Raw genomic sequence first — 24,227 nt, 5'->3', positions numbered from 1 at the left:
CAAAGTGTCTGCATTTGAAAAGTAGTTGCTCTGTGGCGCTGACATCATGGCATTTTCCAAAATCATATTTGTGGAAGCTTTGTGGAAGCTAAACTGTGTTTAGTTTCCATCAGTGTATTTGAAAATGAAGGATAAAGGCATATTCATAATACCATATGTAGACAAATATGTCGACCCCCTAAGACAGATGGATGTGCGCTTTTGAAATCACTAAAAGACGCTCTTAAAAAAACTTTTTTTCCTGAAGATACAGTTTGTTCCATTTTCTTTTATCTCTATATATTCTGTTGGCTGTGTGAAAATGAGGCCAAAAGAGACCATCAGTCACTCAGGCTGGAGAGAAGTGACCTTTCTATGACAGGACATTTCTCTCCTCAAAAACAGAGGGCTTCAGGGAAGTCTGGGTGGTGTAGAGGTAAAAGCACCACAGAGACCCCGGTTCAATTCCAGGTAGTGATACCTCCGGGTTGGTCAGATGTTCTCCTACGAACACATTGACAGTGTTTGCTGGTGGGAAGCCGGTAAGCGTATGAATTCTGATTGTTGCAATAGCGACTCCCTGGTCAGCAACACAGTCCTCTCCCCCTTCCTCTTCACCATATACACCAATGACTTCCACTATCGGTCAGAGTCCTGCCACCTTCAGAAGTTTTCTGATGACTCTGCGATAGTGGGCTGTATAAAGGATGGTGATAAGGAGGAATACCGGGCACTGGTGGCGGACTTCGTCACATGGTGCGAAAATAACCACCTCCAGCTCAATGTGACGAAGACCAGGGAACTGGCTGTGGATCTGGGGAGGAGGAGGAGTACACCTGTGACCCCCGATTCCATCAGGGGGGTCGACGTGGACATGGTTGAGGATTACAAATACCTCGGAGTGCACATTGACAATAAACTGAACGGGTCAAAACACGTTAAGGCACTCTACAAAAAGGGCCAGAACCGCATCTACTTCCTCAGAAGGCTGATATCTTTCAACGTCTGTACAAGGATGTTGAGGATGTTCTACGAGTTGGTGGTGGCGGGCGGCTTCTTGTACGCTGTGACCTGCTGGGGCTGGGGGATACGAACAGGCTGGACAAGCTGGTCAGGAAAGCCAGTAACGTGTGGTGTCAGAGAGGAGGAGCCTTGCTAAGCTCCACGCCATCATGGACAACCCCTCCCACCCACTATACACAGACTTGGCCGATAGAAGGAGCATGTTCAGTGTTAGACTAAGACTATGTGACACTGAACGACACAGGATGTCCTTCATTCCAACAGCCATCAGACTATATAACGCCTCACTGTGCCTCACTGAGCACAGAGAAACACTACAAACTCTGGCATATCTTCCTGGACTTCTACCTTTTTACATCGACAATTTACATTAGAAATGTACAGGTGAAAAGAAGCGTCTGGCGACTCCACATGTATCGGAGGAGACATAGTAGTCTACACCCTCCCCAGACCAACAGAGGAGACGTAGTAGTCTACACCCTCCCCAGACCAACAGAGGAGACATTTAGTAGTCTACACCCTCCCCAGACCAACAGAGGAGACGTAGTAGTCTACACCCTCCCCAGACCAACAGAGGAGACATGTAGTAGTTTACACCCTCCCCAGACCAACAGAGGAGACATGTAGTAGTCTACACCCTCCCCAGACCAACAGAGGATACATTTAGTAGTCTACACCCTCCCCAGACCAACAGAGGAGACATGTAGTAGTCTACACCCTCCCCAGACCAACAGAGGATACATTTAGTAGTCTACACCCTCCCCAGACCAACAGAGGAGACATGTAGTAGTCTACACCCTCCCCAGACCAACAGAGGAGACATTTAGTAGTCTACACCCTCCCCAGATCAACAGAAGAGACATGTAGTAGTCTACACCCTCCCCATAGATCACCCTAATTCTTACCCACTGGTCCTTTAATTAGTTTGCCTGATTAAAAAAATGTATATACTAATTAAAGGTGTATTTTGGAGCATAGTGTGCAAGTTCTACGTAATTTTCTTTACAAGTTTCAAGTCAACCAAGCACAAAGTACAATGTGCATGGGACTACTGCTATGCACAACAGGAAATAAACAGGGGTCCATTTACATTGTGAAGATGGAGAATCTCTGTCAATATGCAGATACACAAATTGCCTCTGTAAAACAAAGAAAAAGAGAAATTAAATTAAGAAAAAGGGTCTTATATAAGAGAATGGTTGAGTGAAGTGATTTTTTGCCAATTATGTTCAGCAGACAGGCGGGATTATGTTCAAAGTCTTCAGTGTGCACTTGTGGCTCTGAACTGATTAGACGTGAGAATCTAAGAATGGGCCTGCTAACAACAACATTGTGAAGGTGCCAGTGGAAAGAAGAGCGTGTAGGAGATGATAAAAACATGTGTGTGTGTGTGTGTGTGTGTGTGTGTGTGTGTGTGTGTGTGTGTGTGTGTGTGTGTGTGTGTGTGTGTGTGTGTGTGTGTGTGTGTGTGTGTGTGTGTGTGTGTGTGTGTGTGTGTGTGTGTGTGTGTGTGTGTGTGTGTGTGTGTGTGTGTGTGTGTGTGTGTGTGTGTGTGTGTGTGTGTGTGTGTGTGTGTGTGTGTGTGTGTGTGTGTGTGTGTGTGTGTGTGTGTGTGTGTGTGTGTGTGTGTGTGTGTTTGTACATGCATGCGTGGGTGTATTGCAGGGGGTGTTTTTAAGTGAGAGGAAGAAAGGAAAGACAGACATTGAGAAAGTAGATGGTGTGATGATTAAAAGAAGGGAGAAAGTAGATGGAAGAAAGAGAGGGAGGGGTTGATACGTGAGTCCTGTCCTTTGTATTTTCTTAATGATAATCATGCTTAAGTTAACAAACAACACTGAGCCTTTGCTGTGAACTCACTCAGTTGCTCTCATTCACGGCAATTCACTTGACGTACGTCAGTCCTTCTTAAAAAAAACGTACCTTTGTACTGTCTTTAGTACAAAGGACAAAGGACATAGCACACACATCCACACGCACACACTCACTTTAAACAAACACACTGTAGCACCCACTCCACACACTTATAGCACACACCCACTTTAAACAAACACACTGTAGCACCCACTCCCCACACTTTATATTTATGGATGAAGGATTGCACTACAACTCGTACACCTTACTGTAAATTGTACCTAAAATTGTACCTCATCCCATTTCTGCTTTGCACTAGATAGTACTGTACATTAGTACACTGCATAGTATTGTGTATTGTATATTATATGGTAACTCAGAACATTGTACATATGTCTATACCGAACACTGTGACCTCATTTTCTTCTTCTAAATTCATGCTATATTATGTTATTATGTTATTTGATACTATCTTGTCTAGCACAGTCTCTGGAGCGTAACAGTAAGAAGCATTTTGTATGAAAGTATTCTGTACTTCTGTATGACAACTATTAAAGAACTTGAACTTGAACTTGAACTCTTTTACTATCATGCACTTTTCCACTAAATAAACGTCCTTGCCTATATTACTAATACTATACTAATTTGCAGAGGTGGGACCAAGTCATTGTTTTGCAAGTCTCAAGTCAGTCTCGAGTCTTGGAACTCAATTCCCGAGTCAAGTCCCAAGTCAAGACAGGCAAGTCCAGAGTCAAGTCCCAAGTCAAGACAGGCAAGTCCCGAGTCAAGTCCCAAGTCAAGACTGTGTCACATCCCGCCTGACTTTGCTCACTTCCCTCCGCCTTCTCATTTACAGTTCCCCTCTCATCATCTTCCATTCACTCATGGACACTTCCCATCTCATCATCTTCCATTCACTCATGGACAGTTCCCTCAGCCTCTACCTGCTTGACAATCCCCTTTATTACATCCTGGACTACTGATTCATGTATGTATTGTCATTTTTTCTAGTCTTCCTGCCTGCCTATGTTCATTTGTGTTTCCTTGTCTGGTCTTGTTGTCCTGTCTGGTTTAGTGTTATGTCTCCAGTGTGTTAGTCAGTGTAATTGTTATCAGTCTGTCTTGTATTAGTGTCCCTTTAGTCTGTCTGTTCCCCTTTCCAGGTGTGTCTCATTTGCAATCAGCCCTATGTCAGTCTGCCCCTGTCTTCCATGTGCGTTCATTGTTTACTGTTCGGTACCTGTTCTATGTCTCCTGTTTGCTGTATCCGGTTTGTTGTTCCTGCTATGACTTGTTCATTCACTCCGCCTGCCATGCCATGTTTATTCACCCCATCTAGTAAGTCTTGTTCCAGTTTGTGTTCAGTTATTTCGGTTATCCCCTAGTTTAGTTTTTCCCTCTTCCAGTTTTAACTGAGAGGTTTTTGTTTTGTGTTGAAGTTCGTTGTTTGTAGTGTTCAGTTTTGTGTTTAAGTAAAGATTCCTTTATCACTACCCGCATTGTTCTGCCTGCTTCCTCACTCCTGTCTGCACATGGATCCTACTACCAATTCCACCATGTCAAACCATGACAGACTGACACGTCCCAAGTCCTAACCTTTGAGTTCAGATTCAGATTCAGAATTTTTATTTGCCACATGGAAGCAATACAATCATACAGTTTTCATACAAAATCATAAATAGAGTTCTACCATGGGCAAAAGGAGCAGGAAGAAGAATAAATCTTATGGTTACCTGCCCCCTATTCTTAAACTAAACAATTATCAGTATCAGTTTCATTTGTTCATTTCAAACCATACAACATATACAATACAAGACAACCACAAAACAACACTACAACCACCACAAAACAATAGACAACAGCAACAACAGACACCACCCAGTTTCGAGTCCTAAACAAGTCATAATGCGCGCTTCACCAAATGTAGTACCATTTTAACAACAGACTAATAATTTATTACATTTACACAATGCAATGCATGAATGGTTTTAAATTTTTTTATTTATTACTTTCCAAATAAACTTCCAATAATTCCATGGAAATACATGGGTATCCATGAGAAAGGCACATCAATATGACAACAAAAACAAAACGGCTGGCCTGCTCTAGACACAAGTTATTCTAATTTGTGTGAGTACTTTTTCTCCCTTTCCTCCCTTTCCTCCCTCTCTCTCTCTCTCTCTCTCTCTCTCTCTCTCTCTCTCTCTCTATCTCTCTCTCTCTCTCTCTCTCTCTCTCTCTCTCTCTCTCTCTCTCTCTCTCTCTCTCTCTCTCTCGCTCTCGCTCTCTCTCTCTGTGTGAATAACGTTACAGTAACGTTAACATTTGTAAATAGTTTTTTTAGGAGCAGCAGTAATGTTAGGCTACTGTTGGCCATTCATCAAGCAAGACATTGCTGATTGTTTATTTATTTTATAAGACAAGACTATGACTACCAACTGCCTAGCCAGTCGTGTATCAATCTTGCATGCAATGATGAATGAATGAATGAATGAATGAATGAATGAATGAATGAATGAATGAATGAATGAATGAATGAATGAATGAATGAATGAATATGAATGAATGAATGAATGAATGAATGAATGAATGAATGAATGAATGAATGAATGAATGAATGAATGAATGAATGAATGAATGTAATGAATTAATGAAAACTTTATTTAACAGATTGCAGAATGGGTACAATACATTATGGCTCAATACACACAGTTGTTAAGGGGATGCAGACCAGAGAAAGACGTGTGTCTTGTTTACATCAGGGTCCCCCATTTTCAATTCATAGTGACATTTATGACATACACAACATACATGACATCATGACATTTATGACATAGGGATATACATGACATAAATGTACTGTTACATTTGTGACATATGCAGTGCTAATCGACACTAAGATATGAACGAACACGAATGGCTGCATTTATATAGCGCTTTTATCCTAAGCACTTTACAATTTGTTCCTCACATTTGACCCATTCACACACCGACGGCAGAGGCAACCATGCAAGGTGCCAACCTGCTCATCGGAAGCAATTAGGGGTTAAGTGTCTTGCTCAAGGACACTTCGACACACTGACCGAGAGGAGTGGGAATCGAACCGGGAACCTCTGGATTAGCAGACGACTGCTCTACATACACACATCATGCCCGTGCCCGTGGCGTCGGCCTCGTGTTTGAATTGATGTAGCCGCACGTGATTGACGATCTCTTCATCTCCGAACTGAATAGCAGAAAGTACCTCTGTCATATTTTTTCGCCACACCATAGCTGAAGGCTTTTTGCTGCAAGGGGGACGCTCTTTTGTTTCGACACAAAGAAGTCCGGAGAGTCTCACTGTAATGGATCTGTTCATAATTAAACAAAAGCCTAAATAGAACATGCATTAGGAGTAATGATGATAAACTCACTCTGGGATCCATTGTGTCAACGTGTGAGTCTCGTGGAGGAAGCGGAGAGCTGGCTAGACTTACTGTGTGTGTTACGCTGTCATATTTACTTACTGAAATGGTCCCCTGGTGAGGGTGTCAGATTATTGGCTTGAAATGCATAGTAGAGACTGTCATAGCAAAGCTCACTCGCATAGTACAGTTTTAGATGTACTTGTGCTGATTAAAGTGGAATGGGACTGTGCCGCTGTTTGTGAACACACACTACTCTCTCCTAAAGCTAGAACTCAGGGAGAGGGTAGTGTAGAGGTCGGAGCACTCACCTACCACCGCAGAGACCCTGTGCTCAATTCCCGGCAGGTGTCCCTGCAAACACATCGTAGGTGGGAAGCCGGTGGGGTATGAGTCCTGGTTGTTCCAATAGCGACTCCTATTGGTCGGTATGAACATGTGTCAATTATTTAAAAGGGTGACTTCTCTTTAGCTCACAGTTTGTACTGTTCACAGCTTATAAAAACACTTACAGATGTTTCAAGTTTCAAGTTTCAAGTTTCTTTATTAGTTGTCATACAGAAGTACAGAATACTTTTATAAAAAATGCTTCTTTCTGTTACGCTCCAGACTGTGCTAGACAAAAATAGATAAGTATAAAATAAGTATAGCAAGTATAAAATAGAAGTCAAGTACGTAGACAAAAGTGTTCAGTATATACATATATACAATGCTCAATGTAGAGTAGAAGTAACTGAGTTACCATACAATATACTATACAGTGCAAAGCAGAAGTGGGATGAGGTACAATTTAGGTACAATTTACACTAAGGTGTAATGAGGTATGGGTTGTAGTGCAAATTCTTTACCAATAAATATAAAGTGTGCTTAGGTGTTCTAAAGTGGTTAAAGTGGGTGCTGCAGTGAGTTGTTTGTTTAAAGTGAGTGTGTGCATGTGGATGTGTGTGCTGTGAGTGCATTTGATGGTTGTTACATAGTGTTATTGTTCGTTGAGCATCTTGATGGCCTGGGGATAGAAGCTTCTTCTGAGTCTCTCTGTGCTTGCCATGAGACTCCGGTATCGCTTGCCTGACCGCAGCAGTTCAAAGAGGCAGTTGTTTGGGTGGCTGAAGTCTTTGATAATTCTCTTAGCCTTGCCCATGCACCGCTTGTTGTAAATGCCCTGGAGAGTGGGAAGCCCCCCTCCAATTGTGCGTTCGGCTGAACGGGCCACTCTCTGTAGTCTGCTATGGTCTTGTGCTGTGCTATTCCCAAACCAGGAGGTGATATTGCCAGTCAGGATGCTCTCTATTGTGCATGAGTAGAAGTTCTTAAGGATCTTCCTACTGACTTGGAACTTCCTTAAGCGCCTGAGGAAGTAGAGGCGTTGCCGTGCCTTCTTCACAACACTGTCAATGTGTGTGGTCCATGTCAAGTCCTCGGATATGTGGACTCCGAGGTACTTAAAACTGTTCACTCTCTCAACCGGTGCCTTGTCGATGCTGAGGGGGCTGTAGTCCCTGACCCCCGACATCCTAAAGTCCACAATCATCTCCTTTGTTTTGCTGACGTTCAGGGAGAGGCTGTTCTCTTGACACCATCCCGCTAGAACCTTGACCTCCTCCAGGTAGGCCCTCTCGTCGTTTGCAGAGATCAGGCCCACCACTACTGACCCACCACTACATAAGAGATGCAGCTCTTATGACTCTGAGCTCTGCTCTGCACTGCTACTGCGGTAATCATGCACCATTATTTTTAAGAGCTGGATCTGTATGAGTGGCTTTGGGAAAAATGCCAGGATGAAGCATATTTCTGTGGTCGCCTCAACTTCTAAATTGCAGGTCAATAGGGGACTGTTCTGTAATTTCATTTGCGTTTTTTTTTTGTTGGTTTAAAGAACTATTTGAATAGGCTTTCTGGTAAAGTAGGCCGGTTTTAATTGGATCTATAGAAGCAGACATTTTCAGAAAAGTTTTTCTTTTTTCATTTGATCGACTCAGTTGAAGGCAAAACATAATGGATATGAATTATGTATTCAGCTACTTGTGCCGTGGCAGCAGAATGCTTGCATTCATCATGTGCTCGATTAGAATTCCCCCTCGATTAGAGTTCCCTCACCCCTAAACTCCAAGCTAACGCAGTACACCCTACTTTGCTGTTCTGCTAGCACATTATGGTCACAGAGTGGTCAAAGTGAATGCAGCAAAGACATACCACCCTTCATGCTGTAGCCTAAAGTATCCCCCAGGTCAAGTTGTTTTGAGTTTGAATGAGACCTACTGTATAGCCGGGCACAGATGTACTCAGATGAGATGACAGTATCTATTTTAGTGTAATCGAGTGGATTTGAACTAACCAGCTGAGCTGTAAAGAGTCAGAGCTGTTAGCAGGTGCTGGTTGACTACAACGGACTTGTTAGTAGTTTACAGTCGTCCTCCTCCCCGAGAAGTGCATCCTTGCACTTTCCCAGGGTTAAGGCACTGAGATCCCACCCCCATTGCTACCTGAACCTGGATACAGATTCACAGGGCAGTGAGATCCCATGCTGTCACCAATGTAACCGAGTGGATTAATTTAACCCTAACCATAATGTTAACTTAGCCGCAAAGTCACAGAGAAGCTAGAAATTGGGACGCAACATTTCATAGCAACGTAGCATTATGCTTACAATCCAGTTCATGAGAATACGTTGGACAGTAACCTAGGCAGTAGCGCATATAATCACTGACAGTGAATTGTATAATGTAGCCTATAGTACTGTAGGATATTTCATAACGTTTGTGCAAGCCAAAGTGGAGATCACAAGATACTTTTTGTACACATGTGTGTATTAGGATTAAAAATTATGTCCAATAAAAGGCTGACCTGAGTGATCACATGGCTTTGTTTAGAAGGTTTGGTTCGTTTGGCATTGGCAATGTAAAACATATCCGAAACAATAAGAGTAACAATTTCCCTTTTGATTCAGACCATTTCGAACAAGCTTAGGTGGGAAGTTAGATCTATGTGAATTCACCTGCTTGGTCCCAATAGAGTCTGTGCCAGTGGTTGCTAGAGTAAATGTCCACATTGTTGTCAAGGGGAATTTGATGTTTCTTTGTTGACGGCTGGACCTGGTTTATTAGTCAGTCGCAGTAAAAGTTCAGTATAATAAAATCTCTGGAATATTTTGTTGTCATTGCACTCCAGTTATGAGACCAAGTGAAATACATATTTTAATGTGCATGCTGTGAAGGCTTAGCTCCTCTAGAGAAAACCTAATCGTAATTTTGTTTGTTTGTTTTTTTGTTTCTTTGCTCAACGGTTAATTTGATCACAGCTCCATACTGATTAAAAAGGCTGAAAGGATGGCAATGGCACCATATTGCTAGCTTAAGATATCCATGCGAAACTGCTGTAGCAAAATATAACCATGGGGCCTGTACATTTTGGCATGTTAAAGCGGATTAATTTGAAACCTTTTACATGTGGGGAAAAAATAACACAATTGTAAATTAATTTGACGTTTGACTCAAACTGCCTCACGTAACTTCAACAGCGAAACGCCAGTGTGTGTTTCTAATTTCCTTGACTTCAAAAGACCTTCAAAAGACATCGCCTGGTCTGCTTTAGGGGCATTGCTTTTCAAACGCAAAGAACAGAACTCACCCCAGTCCCCCTCTGAGGTTGCAGCTATTTTGCGATAATGTAAACCCGGCGACCTCAGAGGGTTCAAGTTTCAAGTGTGTTTATTAATTATCATGTACTTTATGGTGAAATGCTTGGTTCTGTATGAGCCCCTGAGAGTGTGCTTCATACAGTAAAAAAGTAAGTAAGAAAGTAAGTAAGTAAAAAGTAAGTAAGTAAGTAAAGAGGAATATACAATATATATACACAATATACAGTACAATAATATACAATCTAAAGTACAACCCAGGTACAGTCTAAGTACAGTAAGTAAAAATGAGTAAACAGTGAGGTACAATGCAGAAAATGAGGTACAAAACTTTGATGTGAGGTGCAATTGCAAATGAGGTATGAATGTAGTGCAAATATTTGTAATAATAGATAAATATAATGTAGTGTTAGGCCTTGTCCAGATGAAGACGGATCCGACCTTTTTCGTTTTCATTTAGTTTTCATTTAAAAAAAAGTTTTACGTAAAAACGAAATCGTCTCAAGAAATAAGCGCCTGCCACAAATTTACTAAATAGATGTCTTTCCTGTTTTAGACGTCGCTCTTTTATTTTGAAACCCCCCGACCGGAAGTGTTATCGTTGTTTTCGATAGCGGAGTAACTTGTGTCGTCCGGTTCTGTGATTTTGAGCTGACAGTCCCCCCCCCCCCCCACCCTACCTACCCAACCTGTGAGGTTCGCCTGTTCCCTGGACCTTTAATTCCCTGTCTCCTCACCTCTCCAGCCCCCACCCTCGCATTGTTTTACTCTCCTCTGCTCTTCAACAGCCCACACCCTTGGACTACCTTTCACAGCTGTGATAAGTTATGATTAGCGCCCCAGAGGGCTTTAAATACCTGGACTTCCCCTCCAGTCCTGGTCGGGTCGTTCTGTATCTGTATGCTACCATCTACCGCCGCGCTCCTGGTGAGACATCATCATCGCTCTCTATTCTTCCACGGGAGGATTCCTTTGTTCTCACTGGGAGACGTTGTGCCATTCATCACCACCTGTCGCCGTTTGCCTGGAGTGGGACACAGTCTGCGCTCTCTAATTCTCTACGGGAGGTTTTCCAGTGTCCCACTCCAGACGTCTAGCCGGCGCGCTCCAACTCCAGACGCGCTCCTACTCCAGACGCGCTCCACTCCAGACTTCTAGCCGGCGCGCTCCAACTCCAGACGCGCTCCTACTCCAGACGCGCTCCACTCCAGACCCCAAGCCGGCGCGCTCCTACTCCAGACGCGCTCCTACTCCAGACGCGCTCCACTCCAGACGTCTAGCCGGCGTGCTCCAACTCCAGACGCGCTCCTACTCCAGACACGCTCCACTCCAGACCCCGAGCCGGCGCGCTCTTCAAGCCGGCGCGCTCCTACTCCAGACGCGCCCCACTCCAGACCCCAAGCCGGCGCGCTCTTCAAGCCGGCGCGCTCCTACTCCAGACGCGCTCCTACTCCAGACGCTCAAGCCGGCGCGCATCGCTTCCTAATCCTCTACGGGAGGATGCGTCTCTTCACTTCCGAGGAGGATCTCCTTGCCAGGCCTCCGTCATCTGAACCCTGCCATCCCTGTAAGCAGCTCTGCCCTCGCCCTGTCCAAGGCCTTAACCCTGTTTTCTCTGTCCCTGTTCTCCAGCCCGCCTCCCCGGGCCTCTGTCCCTGTTCCCCTCTCCAGTGCCCCTGTTCCTGCCCTGTCCTTTTGCCCTGGCCCTGTCCCTTAGCCTTCCCCTTAGCCTGCTCGCCTCTTAAAGGCACAGTGCCACATTTTTCCCTATTTCTTTGTTCCAGTGTTTTTGTGTTCTCCCTTAAAGGGACAGTGCCGCTTTTTGTTTGTGTTGAATAAATGCCCTGTTTTGGCTTACTCTCATACCTGTCTTGTGTTGTGCATTTGGGGTCGGTTACAAACCATAACACAACCTCTTCCAATGTACAGTTTCGTCCCCCTCAAATGTATATACTCTCTTTTTTAGAAAATGTTTTGTTTCACAAACAGTACTGTATTTGTAGATCTGGTATGTCATACATGTCTAGATGTAGCAGTACTGTATATCTGTATGTCATATATGTTATGATGAATTGAAAATGGGGGACCCTGATGTAAACAAGACGAAAGTCTTTCTCTGGTCTGCATCCCATTAACAATTGTGTGTATTGAGCTGTACTGTATTGTACCCATTCTGCAATCTGTTAATACAATTTTCAATCAATCAATCAAAAATGTCAATCTGTTGTCGACGGTGGTAGTACAGGGGCAGTACATTAGCTGTAAAAGCCTGATCAAGCTCAATAGCTTCTGTAACACGAACGCAACTACTCTGTACAATGCCATTGTTGTTGTGGTGTTGGCTGAGTTTGCACATGCGGGTTAAGGGAGAGGTGGGCTATCGCGTCATCGATTAAAGAAAAGACGCGTATAGGCTTGTAAAGACGGCAACGCAAGGGGGGCATCTTCAGATTTGCCCACTCTGGGAGCCGATCTCAGAAAATACCATATTCAGGCTCCCAGAACGCAGTTCTGTGTGGATGAAAGGTGCATACGATAAAATACTTTGACTGATACGACCGAAATCGGTTTCGTCTGGACATGGCCTTAAAGTGTCTAAAGTGAGTGTTAAGGTGAGTGTTTGTTTAAAAGTGAGTGTGTGCATGTGGATGTGTGTGCAATGAGTGTAGATGATGGGTTGTTACATAGTGTCATTGTCATTGAGCAATGAGCATCCTGATGGCCTGGGGATAGAAGCTCCTTCTGAGTCTCTCTGTACTGGCCATGAGACTCCGGTAGCGCTTGCCTGACCACAGCAGTTCAAAGAGGCTCAGAGGGTTAACCAGCTATACGTATGCTAATTGCGACAGGACAGCTGATGTAATGCTTTTATACAATGGCCGATTTCATCCAACCTTATTGCTATACAATAAACACACATTAATTGAAGATTTATTGACAAAAAAAACATCTGCAGAAAAAGTTGTTCATTGTTGAACATTTTATTAATGTCTGTCTTGTTTCGAACTGGTTAAGAACTGTTAAGAACTTCATTCTTAGATGCTTCTATAGAAAGTAAAAATATATATAAAGTTTTCTTTGCCCTATAGGAGGCAATTTTTTTTAACCTACTTTCTATAGAAGCAGCTGGGAGGTGCGCTGATTTAAGTGAGCGTGGGTTATTGAATTGATTGATTGATTGATTGATTGATTGATTGATTAATTGATTGATTGATTGATTGATTGCACATTTTATTAATGTCCGCCTTGTTTCAAACTGGTTAGGCTTAGGCCCTCTTTCGAAGTCGCCCTCTTTCGAAGTTGGTTATGCTTAGAGTTTGGAATCAGGGCTAGTGGTCTATCGCCCTGCTCTAAAGATAAACTCTAAGCATAACCCACTTCGAAAGAGGGCGACTTCGAAAGAGGGCCTAAGCCTAACCAGTTTGAAATAATGCGGACAGTAATAAAATGTGCAATCAATCAATCAATCAGACTGTGGGTGGGGAATGTGATTGGACCAAAGCAGAGTCACTCACAGACAGTGGGTCCAGTCACGCCGCGGGACAGATTCTTGTGTATTTAAAAGTACTGCCAATGTAGCCTTCAGGTGATCGCCATGGATAGAATCAGACATGCTTTGTTTACGCTTCTAGGCTACTGGCGCATGCCTGTGATGTAAGCAGTACGCGCGACGAGAGCCTTGACAACCCTTTCGTCATCGTTTTATGCGGTTTGACAGTTTCGATGATAGCGCAAAGGTTTATCGTTTCTAGGAATTCCACCCTGGAAGGTAGTCTCACTTTTTTGCGGTTTCACCCCGTAAAAACGCCGTTTCCGTATAAACGAAAGGCACATCCGAAAAAATATTTTGCGGATTCACCTGCTAGCGTTTCCGTCTAAACAGGGCCTAAGAATGAAGTTCTTAACAGTTCTTAACCAGTTCGAAACAAGGCGGACATTAATAAAATGTGCAATCAATCAATCAATCAATCAATTCAATAACCCACACTTACTTACACGCGCACACCTCCGCGTGAGCGTGTGTTATTGGTTTGATTGATTGATTGCTTGAAAATGTCCTTAACACTGAAATGCATGTCCTTTTGACGAATGGCATCTAACGCCAGACTTTGTGCGATATTTATTTTGTTCCACAATGATTCATGACCCACCAATTACATAATCCAACATTGTGTAAGAAACTAACACATTCGCTGTGACAGAATCATTTTTGATTTAGTCGTTATGACGCTATCAACATATCCATTCGTAACGATTATTGTCCGCCATCTTGCTTTCATTTCTAAAACCACGAACTGGCGGAGTGATTGTAATTCGGTTGTGGGCGGGTTCTGGGACCACGAGTGGGGGTTATGACAAATAACCATGTGTAACTTGACTGTTTCAGCCAATCAGAAATAAGAAATGTGCATGCCATTGTATAATTGCCAATAGTACTAGCGGTAAGATGTGGTGGGAAGAGGTGATGTGAGTGCAGCAAGAGTACCCAAGAAAAAAAAACTAGTGAACGTATATTTTTTTAATAAAAAGTGTGGCCACATGTGGGCCCTCTTGAGGACGATTTGCGAAAAAAAAGAAATGTATACAATATATATCGAATTAAAGCCCTATTTGTTGCCTGTCGATAGCCGTTCAGCGGTTCTCGAGTTACATGCCGATATATGAGGCGTGCGCCGAAGTAGACGGCAGACTTTAAATTTTTTCAAATACCACTCCCGACTCTCGAGCCGCTACCTCCGTCAATCATTTGGCGATCTCGACAATTATTGGACAGGGTTGTAACCAATGAGTAGGCCTTTCCAATGGTATCCCAGAGAATCAGGGATCTACTGTAGGTGAAAAATCGCGAGCCAAAACAGGAAGAGAATTCTCTGTCGAATGCATTGAAGTCTATGAGAAAATCGTTTTCTGAGCTCTCTCACTTTTGACCAAAACCGCTTCTAATCACTCATTTCTGAATGGATTTTGGACATGTACTACACAAGACTTCAGGCTATGAACCCAGGGTGTCTTTTCAGCCATACAAATTTCTTTGGAAATACTACTTCTGGACTACTAACTACTACAGAAAAACGTGAGTAACATGTTTTTATTAGTGCTGTCAAACGATTAAAATATTTAACTCGATTAATCGCATGATTGTCCATAGTTAACTCGCGATTAATCGCAAATTAATCGCTTTTTTTTTTAATTTTTTTTTTACCTTAAACAGATCTTTTTCAAGTTCCAAGTTTTAATACTCTTATCAACATGCGAGTCAACAAATGCTTGCTTTGTGCAGCCATTTAACACAAAAGGATGACCCTCATGCATTGCAAATTTGCATCAAATTCAAAACAGAGTGATGCACAAAATAACTTAAAAGAAAATAATAATTTAAAACAATGAATAAAGTGTGCATGAAATAATAGGGGAAAGAAAACGTTAGGAACTTGTTACATTCACACACACAAGGGCTGATTAATCACACACCCCCCTTTCTCCCTCACACACACACTCTCCCAGCTCTTTTTCTCTTTTGCCCCTTCCTCATCTCTCTCACCCCCCTCTCTCTCTATATCTCACACACACACACACACACACACACACACACACACACACACACACACACACACACACACACACACACACACACACACACACACACACACACACACACACACACACACACACACACACACACACACACAACACTTCAGCCTCCATGGCTAAAACCGTGACTGCTAGTAGGTGGGGACTATTTTGTGTTCCTCCTCCTCTTGTTTCTCCTCCTCTTCCTGTTTCTCCTCCTCCTCATGTTCCTTCTCCTGCTTCTCCTCTTCATGTTCTTCCTCCTCGTGTTTCTCTTCATGTTCTTCCTCTTCCTGTTTCTCCTCCTCCTCATGTTCCTTCTCCTGCTTCTCCTCTTCATGTTCTTCCTCCTCGTGTTTCTCTTCATGTTCTTCCTCCTCCTGCTTCTCCTCCTCATGTTCTTCCTCCTCCTGCTTCTCCTCCTCATGTTCTTCCTCCTCCTGCTTCTCCTCCTCATGTTCTTCCTCCTCGTGTTTCTCTTCATGTTCCTCCTTCTCCTGTTTCTCTTCTTGTTCACACACACACACACGCACACACTTCAGAAACAAACATAGTATCAATGAGAGCATCAATAATACACCTGAGTGAAGTCTAGTAAAAAAAAAAAAAAACATTTAATTTTTTTTTTTAGTTAATCTTGAGTTAAAAAAATGTGTGGCATTAATAGAATCGGGAGTTAACGCGATATTAACGCGATATATTTGACAGCCTTAGTTTTTATACAACTCAAGTTCAGACCTATGTTACTCTATTTCATTAGCATTTCATTTATTTATTGTATCAGAAACCTCAGGGCCCTGTTCCTCGTACCTGGCTAACTGAGTTAGCCGGATCATTTTCAGCATAGCTTGACTTAAGCCAGACATTTCCGTTCCCTGACGTCGGATTTTCTAAGTCGCTATGGCAACAGATCCAAAAGTTTGAACCTGGTCGAGGGCAGGGTTAAGTTCAGTTAGCTGGATAAACTGCATGGCCACACCCTCGCAAAGAAATCCCAGCTCGCTTCCTGAAATAATTATCACAGTGTAGATCCCATTATACCATTCTGAATTATGTTTTTGTGCTTCGTTTTTCTAGAGGGGGCTTTTGAAATGTTAAATAATAGACCTAAAATGCTGATACTAAATTTACTTTATCCTATATAATGCACGTCATAGTTATACGGATACGGCGCTCGCGATTGCGACACACACAGTTATTTTAATAATGGACTAAACGGATCATTGCAAATGTGAATCCCGCGGGGATATTTTTAATGAATGAAACCTATCGGGCGTTTGGCTCTGATTAGTTTAATATTCTTCGCTGTGTATTTGCTTAATGGAGCTCCCCGGCACCCGGATTGTGTTTCATTCAATACATTGAACCGTCTATGCGTGGATTGTGGATATGAATTATGAGGAATCTGAATCTGTGGATTGTTTAATTGTATCACTGTCACTGTGACAGTGTCACACGTTATTGTGATATTGTAACTGAGTTTAAAATATATGAGGAGATGCGCAGTTTGATGGATTTGATGACGTGACGTGACTTGATAAATTGAATGAGCCTTTGACATTTTTGATTAGTGAATTTGAGAAAATGCATTTATCTTTCCAAGCACTGTTATCTGATGATGAACATGAGGTGTCACTGGTATAAACCAAAGGGTAATCAATTCAATGCATGTATGAATGATGTCCGAAACAGATTAAAACCTGATTAATAGTGTAACTGCAAGCCTCCCTCCAAGCCTCTCTTTGGGAACCATGTATTTATATAGTACATAATACCTAAACACATACAGTACAGATATCCTCATAATATAATTTGTATCAATTAGATATACTATTTGGGCTTGTTTTTATCCTTATTCTGAAAGAGTTGAACAAATTATTTTCGCTAGCAAGATCTCATTTGATTATTCATTCCATTAAGCCTACTGCCAGCAGGTACATTTAAAGAAATATAATCTGATTGATTGGGGTAATGAGGGACTTAAAATGTGCCTATAGATATGCATTTAACTTGTCGGCGAGGCTATTGAGCCGTACTGTATTGTACCCATTCTGCAATCTGTTAATAAAGTTTTAAATCAATCAATCAATCAATGCCGTTAGAAAATTAGGATTTCTGCAATCGACACCTGCTGTCTTTTTGAACCAGGTACGGGGAATAGGGCCCAGGTTAAATTTATGGATATGTTGCTATAGAGATTTAGCCAAATTTGCTTTGTGGAACCGAAAAGTCTGACTTACATGTCAAGTTATCCTGAAAATTATCGGACTAACTCAGTTAGCCACGTACGAGGAACAGGGCCCAGGGTATTAACACATTGGCGACCACGGTTTGCAGTGTAATATGGTTCTGGACGACCAGGGTTTGTCAACAAACCGATGTACTTTCTAACAACTATATATATACTTTATATTATTGCTATCTGTCCATTCTCATTGTCACTTGAGTGCATAAACCGTGCCTTCATAATGGCTTAAAGAAAATAAAAATCCATCGGTTGGTTGTCATTTTATAGCGCCGTGAATATAAGGTTTATCGCAGTTTTCGCCTCGGTTTTTTTCTGGGGAGCTAGATAATAGGCTAAAGGCTAGTCACGTTATATCAAACGCCATTTCTGCTGTATATATACGAATGAAATAAAACAAACTGCGTAGCATCCGGACTATTACAGAGCATCTATGGATGAAATGGGGCCAGCGGGGAACGCCGATTACTATTATTGATTAGCAATACAGTGTGCGTTCAATATACCATTTTCACTGATCGATCACGTTACGTTTTAAAACAATGTCCAATCCAGCTGTAATTTGGGTGAATAGTATCCTACCGTCAGGCCATGTGATCGCCGGCAGCATTTCGTCTTTAGTCATCGGAATCTGGTAGATCGATATGTCCATTGGCTAATCATAAATCCCATTATTCCAGGCTGAAATATGCGTTCGGTAACGGGATCAAAGATGGAGGGTGTTCGTTTGGAACCGAGGCTCATATGAAACGCCCAGACAGTAAAAAGATTTTTTTTTCAATTGCCCTCAATGATACTGCAGTGGAGCGATGGTGCCCCTAAGCGGATCTGGCCGGTATTGCATGTTTCGAAAATCAAATATGTGGGTAGGTCCTGCAAGTCGATCGCGGACGTTAATAGCGTTATTAATATGGAATAAAACAATAACAACTTGCCATGAGTTAACCACTCGAACTGAACCCAACAACAACAACAAACACAGAAAGGTTTCTCGTTACAGAATCTGCTCAGAGGAAAAAAGCACAGTGGATTAGTAACACAATCTACATGTATGTACATACATTTAATGACGGCTGTAAACAGCAATTATACACATGTATTATGTAGTCCCGTTTTACGTAATGTTATTTCATTAAGCTGCCTCGCCTTTCAGTCAGCACCGCTCACAGAGTGAGGATATGCCACCTGGTGGTTGTTGGTAGAATTACCAAAATGGCGGAAGACGGCACCATTCAATCTGTAGCACTAAAAGGCTATTTGGTACTGTAGACTAGAGCAGTGTTTCTCAACTGTGTATATATATAAAAAAAAATAAAAAAAAATATAATAATTTTTTTCTTTTTTTTACAAATTTTTTTATGCACTACCTATCTTTGTGAAAATGGCTTCGCAGCTCTGGTCCAGCTGAAGACAAAGCAGAGGAACAGATTGGACATTGAGCATGACCTCAGAGTTGCTTTGTCTATCACCCCAGACTCTTGTCAGGAGCAAACAACATCCCCAGTTATCCCATTAGTTCCCTGGGATGTTAAGCTAAGAAGTCTACTAAGAAGGATATATGTGCCCCGACGTGACCAAACCCGACGTAATGCGGGGAGATACAAGTGTCAGAAAATGCGGAAAATGTCTAGTACTTCAGAAAATCGAAATCTTGCTTTTTTTGACTGCTTTGAAATGTCATTGCTGTGTTCCCTTATTTTCCCTTATTTGCAAACTTAAATACAACTTGTAAATGAGTTAATTATTGTTAGATAGTTCGACAGTATTGTCTCTCAATACTGTGGAAAGACTACAGGCGAGGGCTATATGCTGGGTGTGGTCTGTCCGCGTGTGCATCATGCATTAATCACAGGTACTTAACGAGGTGTTGAAACACACACAAGGACACACACTCTCCTTTCTTAGCAGAGAGAAGGACAATGTTAATACAGTTATCTTAATGTTATAAGTTATAGCAACTTAACTTGTGACAAATGCAGTGTCTATATAAAAAAGACCTTCATCAAAAAACGCGAGTCGGGACTCGGGTGTATTGTCATTAAACAACATTAAAACACATTTAGAATGTCACAGATTTTATGAGCGAACGAATTTCGTTCGAGTGAATTTATTGCAACCTAATGATGGCATAAGAAGTAAATTCATTCAATAGGGAAACTCAAAGAAAATAACAAAAAACGTATGTATTATCCGGTCAGGACAGGCCGCGGAGTGATACCAAATGCATTCCTTTTCATTCAGAGCGAGAGAGGGGGATGGATGGTGTGTGTGTTGCAATTTATATAAGTATTGTGTCCTCTCATCCACTTCTGTCAGCAGTGCACTATGACAGCACACAGCAGATACTATCTCTGCTTCGCTACTAGAAGGCGAGAGCCGCGTCACAGTTATCAACAACAAACAGTGGGAGTCGAGGAGGAGACATGAATAGAATTGATCAACTGGCTAACGCCAGTAGCCTCTGGCTTACGCCAGTTAGCCGTTCAGCTAACGCTAAAGTACAGTGTCTAACTAACTAACTAACGTGACTCTGCAACACCAGTTCCATTAGTGAGGAAATGGGGGGGGGGTATATTGAAGACTCTTGACAACAGGTTCAAAGATAACTTCACATTTATTGGCAATTCGTTTCTTTTTTATATCGCTTCCTCCAGGTTCCAACTGTGTTGACAAAATGCAATCCTGGTGTGGTCAGCTACGGTGCATCAGAACGCTCAAACTCAAACGCCCTCTCTCTCTCTTCCCCTCTCTCTTCATCTCTCTCTCTCTCTCCCCCCATCTCTCCCTTCCCCTCTCTCTCTCCCCCTCTCCCTTCCCCTCTCTCTCTCTCTCTCTCTCTCTCTCTCTCTCTCTCTCTCTCTCTCTCTCTCTCTCTCTCTCTCTCTCCCTCTCTCTCTTTATCTTTCTCTCTCTCTCTCTCTCTCTCTCTCTCTCTCTCTCTCTCTCTCTCTCTCTCTCTCTCTCTCTCTCTCTCTCTCTCTCTCTCTCTCTCTCTCTCTCTCTCTCTGTTCAATGATTTAAAGTGGCCAAACGTTACAATATAAATACTAATTGGATAGTTGATGATAAACATTTAATTTCATTATCTGAAATATTATAAAATCATTAAGTCTGCTATAAGCCATTATCCCTTTGTGTGTGATTATTATTGTCTCACAGTAGTGTGTATATACATTGTGTGTGTGTGTGTGTGTTTTTAGCTAAAGTGGATAGAAAAAACAGTACTATGCAAAAGTCTTCTTAGGCACAGAGTTTTTATATAAATTGTCTTACAGTAGATTATTTTATTTTTAATAATAATATAAGCTGTATAAGGAATACAACCAAATCCTCTGTCATACCATAAAACTGTATCATTATTTTGCATCGTGTTGAATCGCATCGTATCGCCCCGAATCGCATTATGTTGAATCAAATCGTATCGAATCGTATCGTATCTCAACAGGGGGTGAATCGTATCGCATCGCCCGGTGCTTCAAATGTATCGTTAATGTATCGTATCGTTGGCACCGTATCGAGATGCGCATCGCATCGGCCTCAGTGATGGAGATGCACATCACTAATACATATGATACAATACAATTTGCAAATACTTCAACTACACACAACACAATCACACATGCACACACACACAGACACTATAGACTATACTCTCATGTCATCCTTCAAATCATTCTCATATAATTGGTATAATTTGTGAACACCATCTTTTTGAACTTCCTCTTTAATATATTTATAGATTGACTGGATTTGATCTCCTCCTCCAGATCATTCCACAAGGTTCCCGCTAAGGTTATATCTTTGAAGTCCAGCTCTCTCACAGAACAATTTCTGTATCTTGTCAGGAAGCGTCTATGCCTTCTACAACGCTGTTCGGTTTCCAGGTTCCTCTGATTGGCCACTAAGCCCACGTGACCCTACGCTAGCACGCCCCCCTTATCGCCGCCAGTTCGCGCGACAAGCCCCTTCAATGACAGAGCTCTCAAATTTGCGAATGCATAAACTATATCTTAAATTATGGCTATGTGTCTAATATGGCCGTCGCTTATCAATGACTTGTTTTGTTTACATCAGGGTGAACGCTGTTGCATTTGCAAATATGAGAGCCAGCAATACGCAGCTATGTTGTTTCTTTACACATATGTTGGATTATGTAATTGGTTTGTTATGACAAACCAATAAAAAATCGGACTTGTTTTGTTTACATCAGGGTGAACGCTGTTGCATTCGCAAATATGAGAGCCAGCAATACGCAGCTATGTTGTTTCTTTACACATATGTTGGATTATGTAATTGGTTTGTTATGACAAACCAATAAAAAATCTGACTTGTTTTGTTTACATCAGGGTGAACGCTGTTACGCTGCCACCACCCACTTCAATGACAGAGCTCTCATATTTGCGAATGCATAAACTATATCTTAAATTATGTGTCTAATATGGCCGTCGCTTATCAATGACTTGTTTTGTTTACATCAGGGTGAACGCTGTTGCATTCGCAAATATGAGAGCTATATCTTAAATTATGGCTATGTGTCTAATATGGCCGTCGCTTATCAATTGACAGAGCTCTCATATTTGCGAATGCAACAGCGTTCACCCTGATGTAAACAAAACAAGTCATTGATAAGTGACAGCCATATTAGACACATAGCCATAATTTAAGATATAGTTTATGCATTCGCAAATATGAGAGCTCTGTCATTGAAGGGGCTTGTCGCGCAAACTTGTCGCGCGAACTGGCGGCGATAAGGGGGGCGTGCTAGCGTAGGGTCACGTGGGTCTAGTGGCCAATCAGAGGAACCCGGAAACCGAACAGCGTTGTAGAAGGCATAGACGCTGTCAGGAAGGCTGTGGTGTATGACTCTGTACATAAACTGGGCGGTTTTGTAATCCACCAGGTCCTTTAATTTCAGGACTGAAACTTTTAAAAACAAAGAGTTTGTATGTGCTTTATAGCTCTCATTGGTTACAATCCTGATTGCTCTTTTTTGGAGCATAACCAAAGGAAGTAGGTTGGTTTCATAGGTATTTCCCCACACCTCAACACAATAATTCAGATATGGAAGGACCAAAGCATTATATAAGATAAAAGAAGATTGTTGGTTCAGCCAATACCTTGACCTCCACATAATACTCAATGCTCTTACATGGCTTATGTGAGGCTTCCAACAAATTTTTTCATTTATGATCACTCCTAAGAATAACTCAGTTGCTGGTGTTTGTGAGGTTTTAGTGAGTTTGTGAGAAGATTGGATCAGTTAACTCTTTCACTACCACACTACAGAAGGTTAACTCTTTCACTACCACACTATCATGACTTTGTGTGTTTACAGTGCCACAAGACAGAGTCATTGACATAACAAAAGAGCCTGACGCAAGGTGTTAATGTCCCCAGGGGGCCATGGAATACAATGCATTATGGGTAGGGTTGTAGTTGTTTAACACACTGTGAGAACTGGAGTCTGGAGCACAGCCCAATTGCTGAATACACGAGAAGAGAAAGGAGCGGTTTCAAGGGTGTTTAATGGAAATTGAGCAACACAGGAATTGGGGGGAAATAGAACGGGGTTAATGTTCTGTCCTGTGGCTGCCACGGCGGCAGTGAGCGAGCAAGCGGTCCTGGTGCTTGTCGGGGGAGCTACTGGGTGGCAGCGGGTGAATAGGTGTTCCTCCTCGGGAACAGGTGACGTCCAGACAGGGACGCTGGAACTGCTGGGTGGCAGCGGGAGATTAGGTGTTCCTCTTTGGGAACAGGTGACGTCCAGACAGGGACGCTGGAGCTGCTGGGTGGCAGCGGGAGATTAGGTGTTCCTCTTCGGGAACAGGTGACGTCCAGATAGGGACGGCGGTCCTTTGGGGCACAGGAGAGAAACGGGTTAGAGTAAGCCAATACACGGAGGGTATCTAGCAGTAGAGCTTGTGGCAGAGACGTCGTACCTGGGCAGTGGTAATTAATACCACGACAGCTTCTGGTCAGCGTCGAGGTGTAGATATAGTCCCCTCATCAGAGGAGGATAGGGTGCAGCTGGGGAGAGTGGGGTGCTTGCCCGTGTGTGAATTAGGGGGATGGAATACAGCTGGGTGAATGAGGGTGAAGGAAGGGGTGACTGAAGAAAGAGAGGATGATGAGGAGTGCGCAGTGGATAGAGAGGGGGATGAAGAGGAGCGCGTGGAGGACGTGAGGGGAAAAGGAGGGGGAGTGAAGTAGGCCCGTGCTGTGATTATGACACACACAAGTGTGAAACTCTCCAGAAAGTTTCAAGGCCATTAATCTCTGAATATGTTTTGTGATATCACCATGATTCATAGGAAGTAGCTTGAAAAGTATCCCACCAAAATGTTTAAGTGATGGCTTATTTTGAAGGTATGAATCTGTACTTTCATAATATGTAAAAAATAAAAATAAAAATGACGTTGCCTCAACAAGTCCATCCTCCCCACGGCTGGTCACATATAATTTATTATTATTATTATTATTATTATTATTATTATTATTATTATTATTATTATTATTA

General features: G+C 42.4%; 1 protein-coding gene across 1 annotated transcript in view; it reads left to right on the top strand.

Annotated features, from left to right (window-relative positions):
* Window positions 1-994: 994 nt before the first annotated feature.
* LOC311233546 (guanine nucleotide-binding protein-like 3-like protein) overlaps window positions 995-24,227 on the top strand; it is a gene marked incomplete at both ends in the record, with an annotated part of 27,922 nt that continues 4,689 nt past the window's right edge. Inside the window, one exon of the mRNA XM_084320512.1 lies at window positions 995-1,089. Within this exon, the coding sequence (XP_084176638.1) occupies window positions 995-1,089 (95 nt within the window). The remainder of the gene's footprint in view (window positions 1,090-24,227) is intronic.

This window comes from Notolepis coatsorum, assembly GCF_963971535.1.
Source record: "Notolepis coatsorum genome assembly, chromosome: 8".
In the NCBI taxonomy this organism is placed as follows: domain Eukaryota; kingdom Metazoa; phylum Chordata; class Actinopteri; order Aulopiformes; family Paralepididae; genus Notolepis; species Notolepis coatsorum.
The sequence above is the reverse complement of the archived record's forward strand: the minus strand, read 5'-3'. Positions and strand labels throughout refer to the sequence as shown.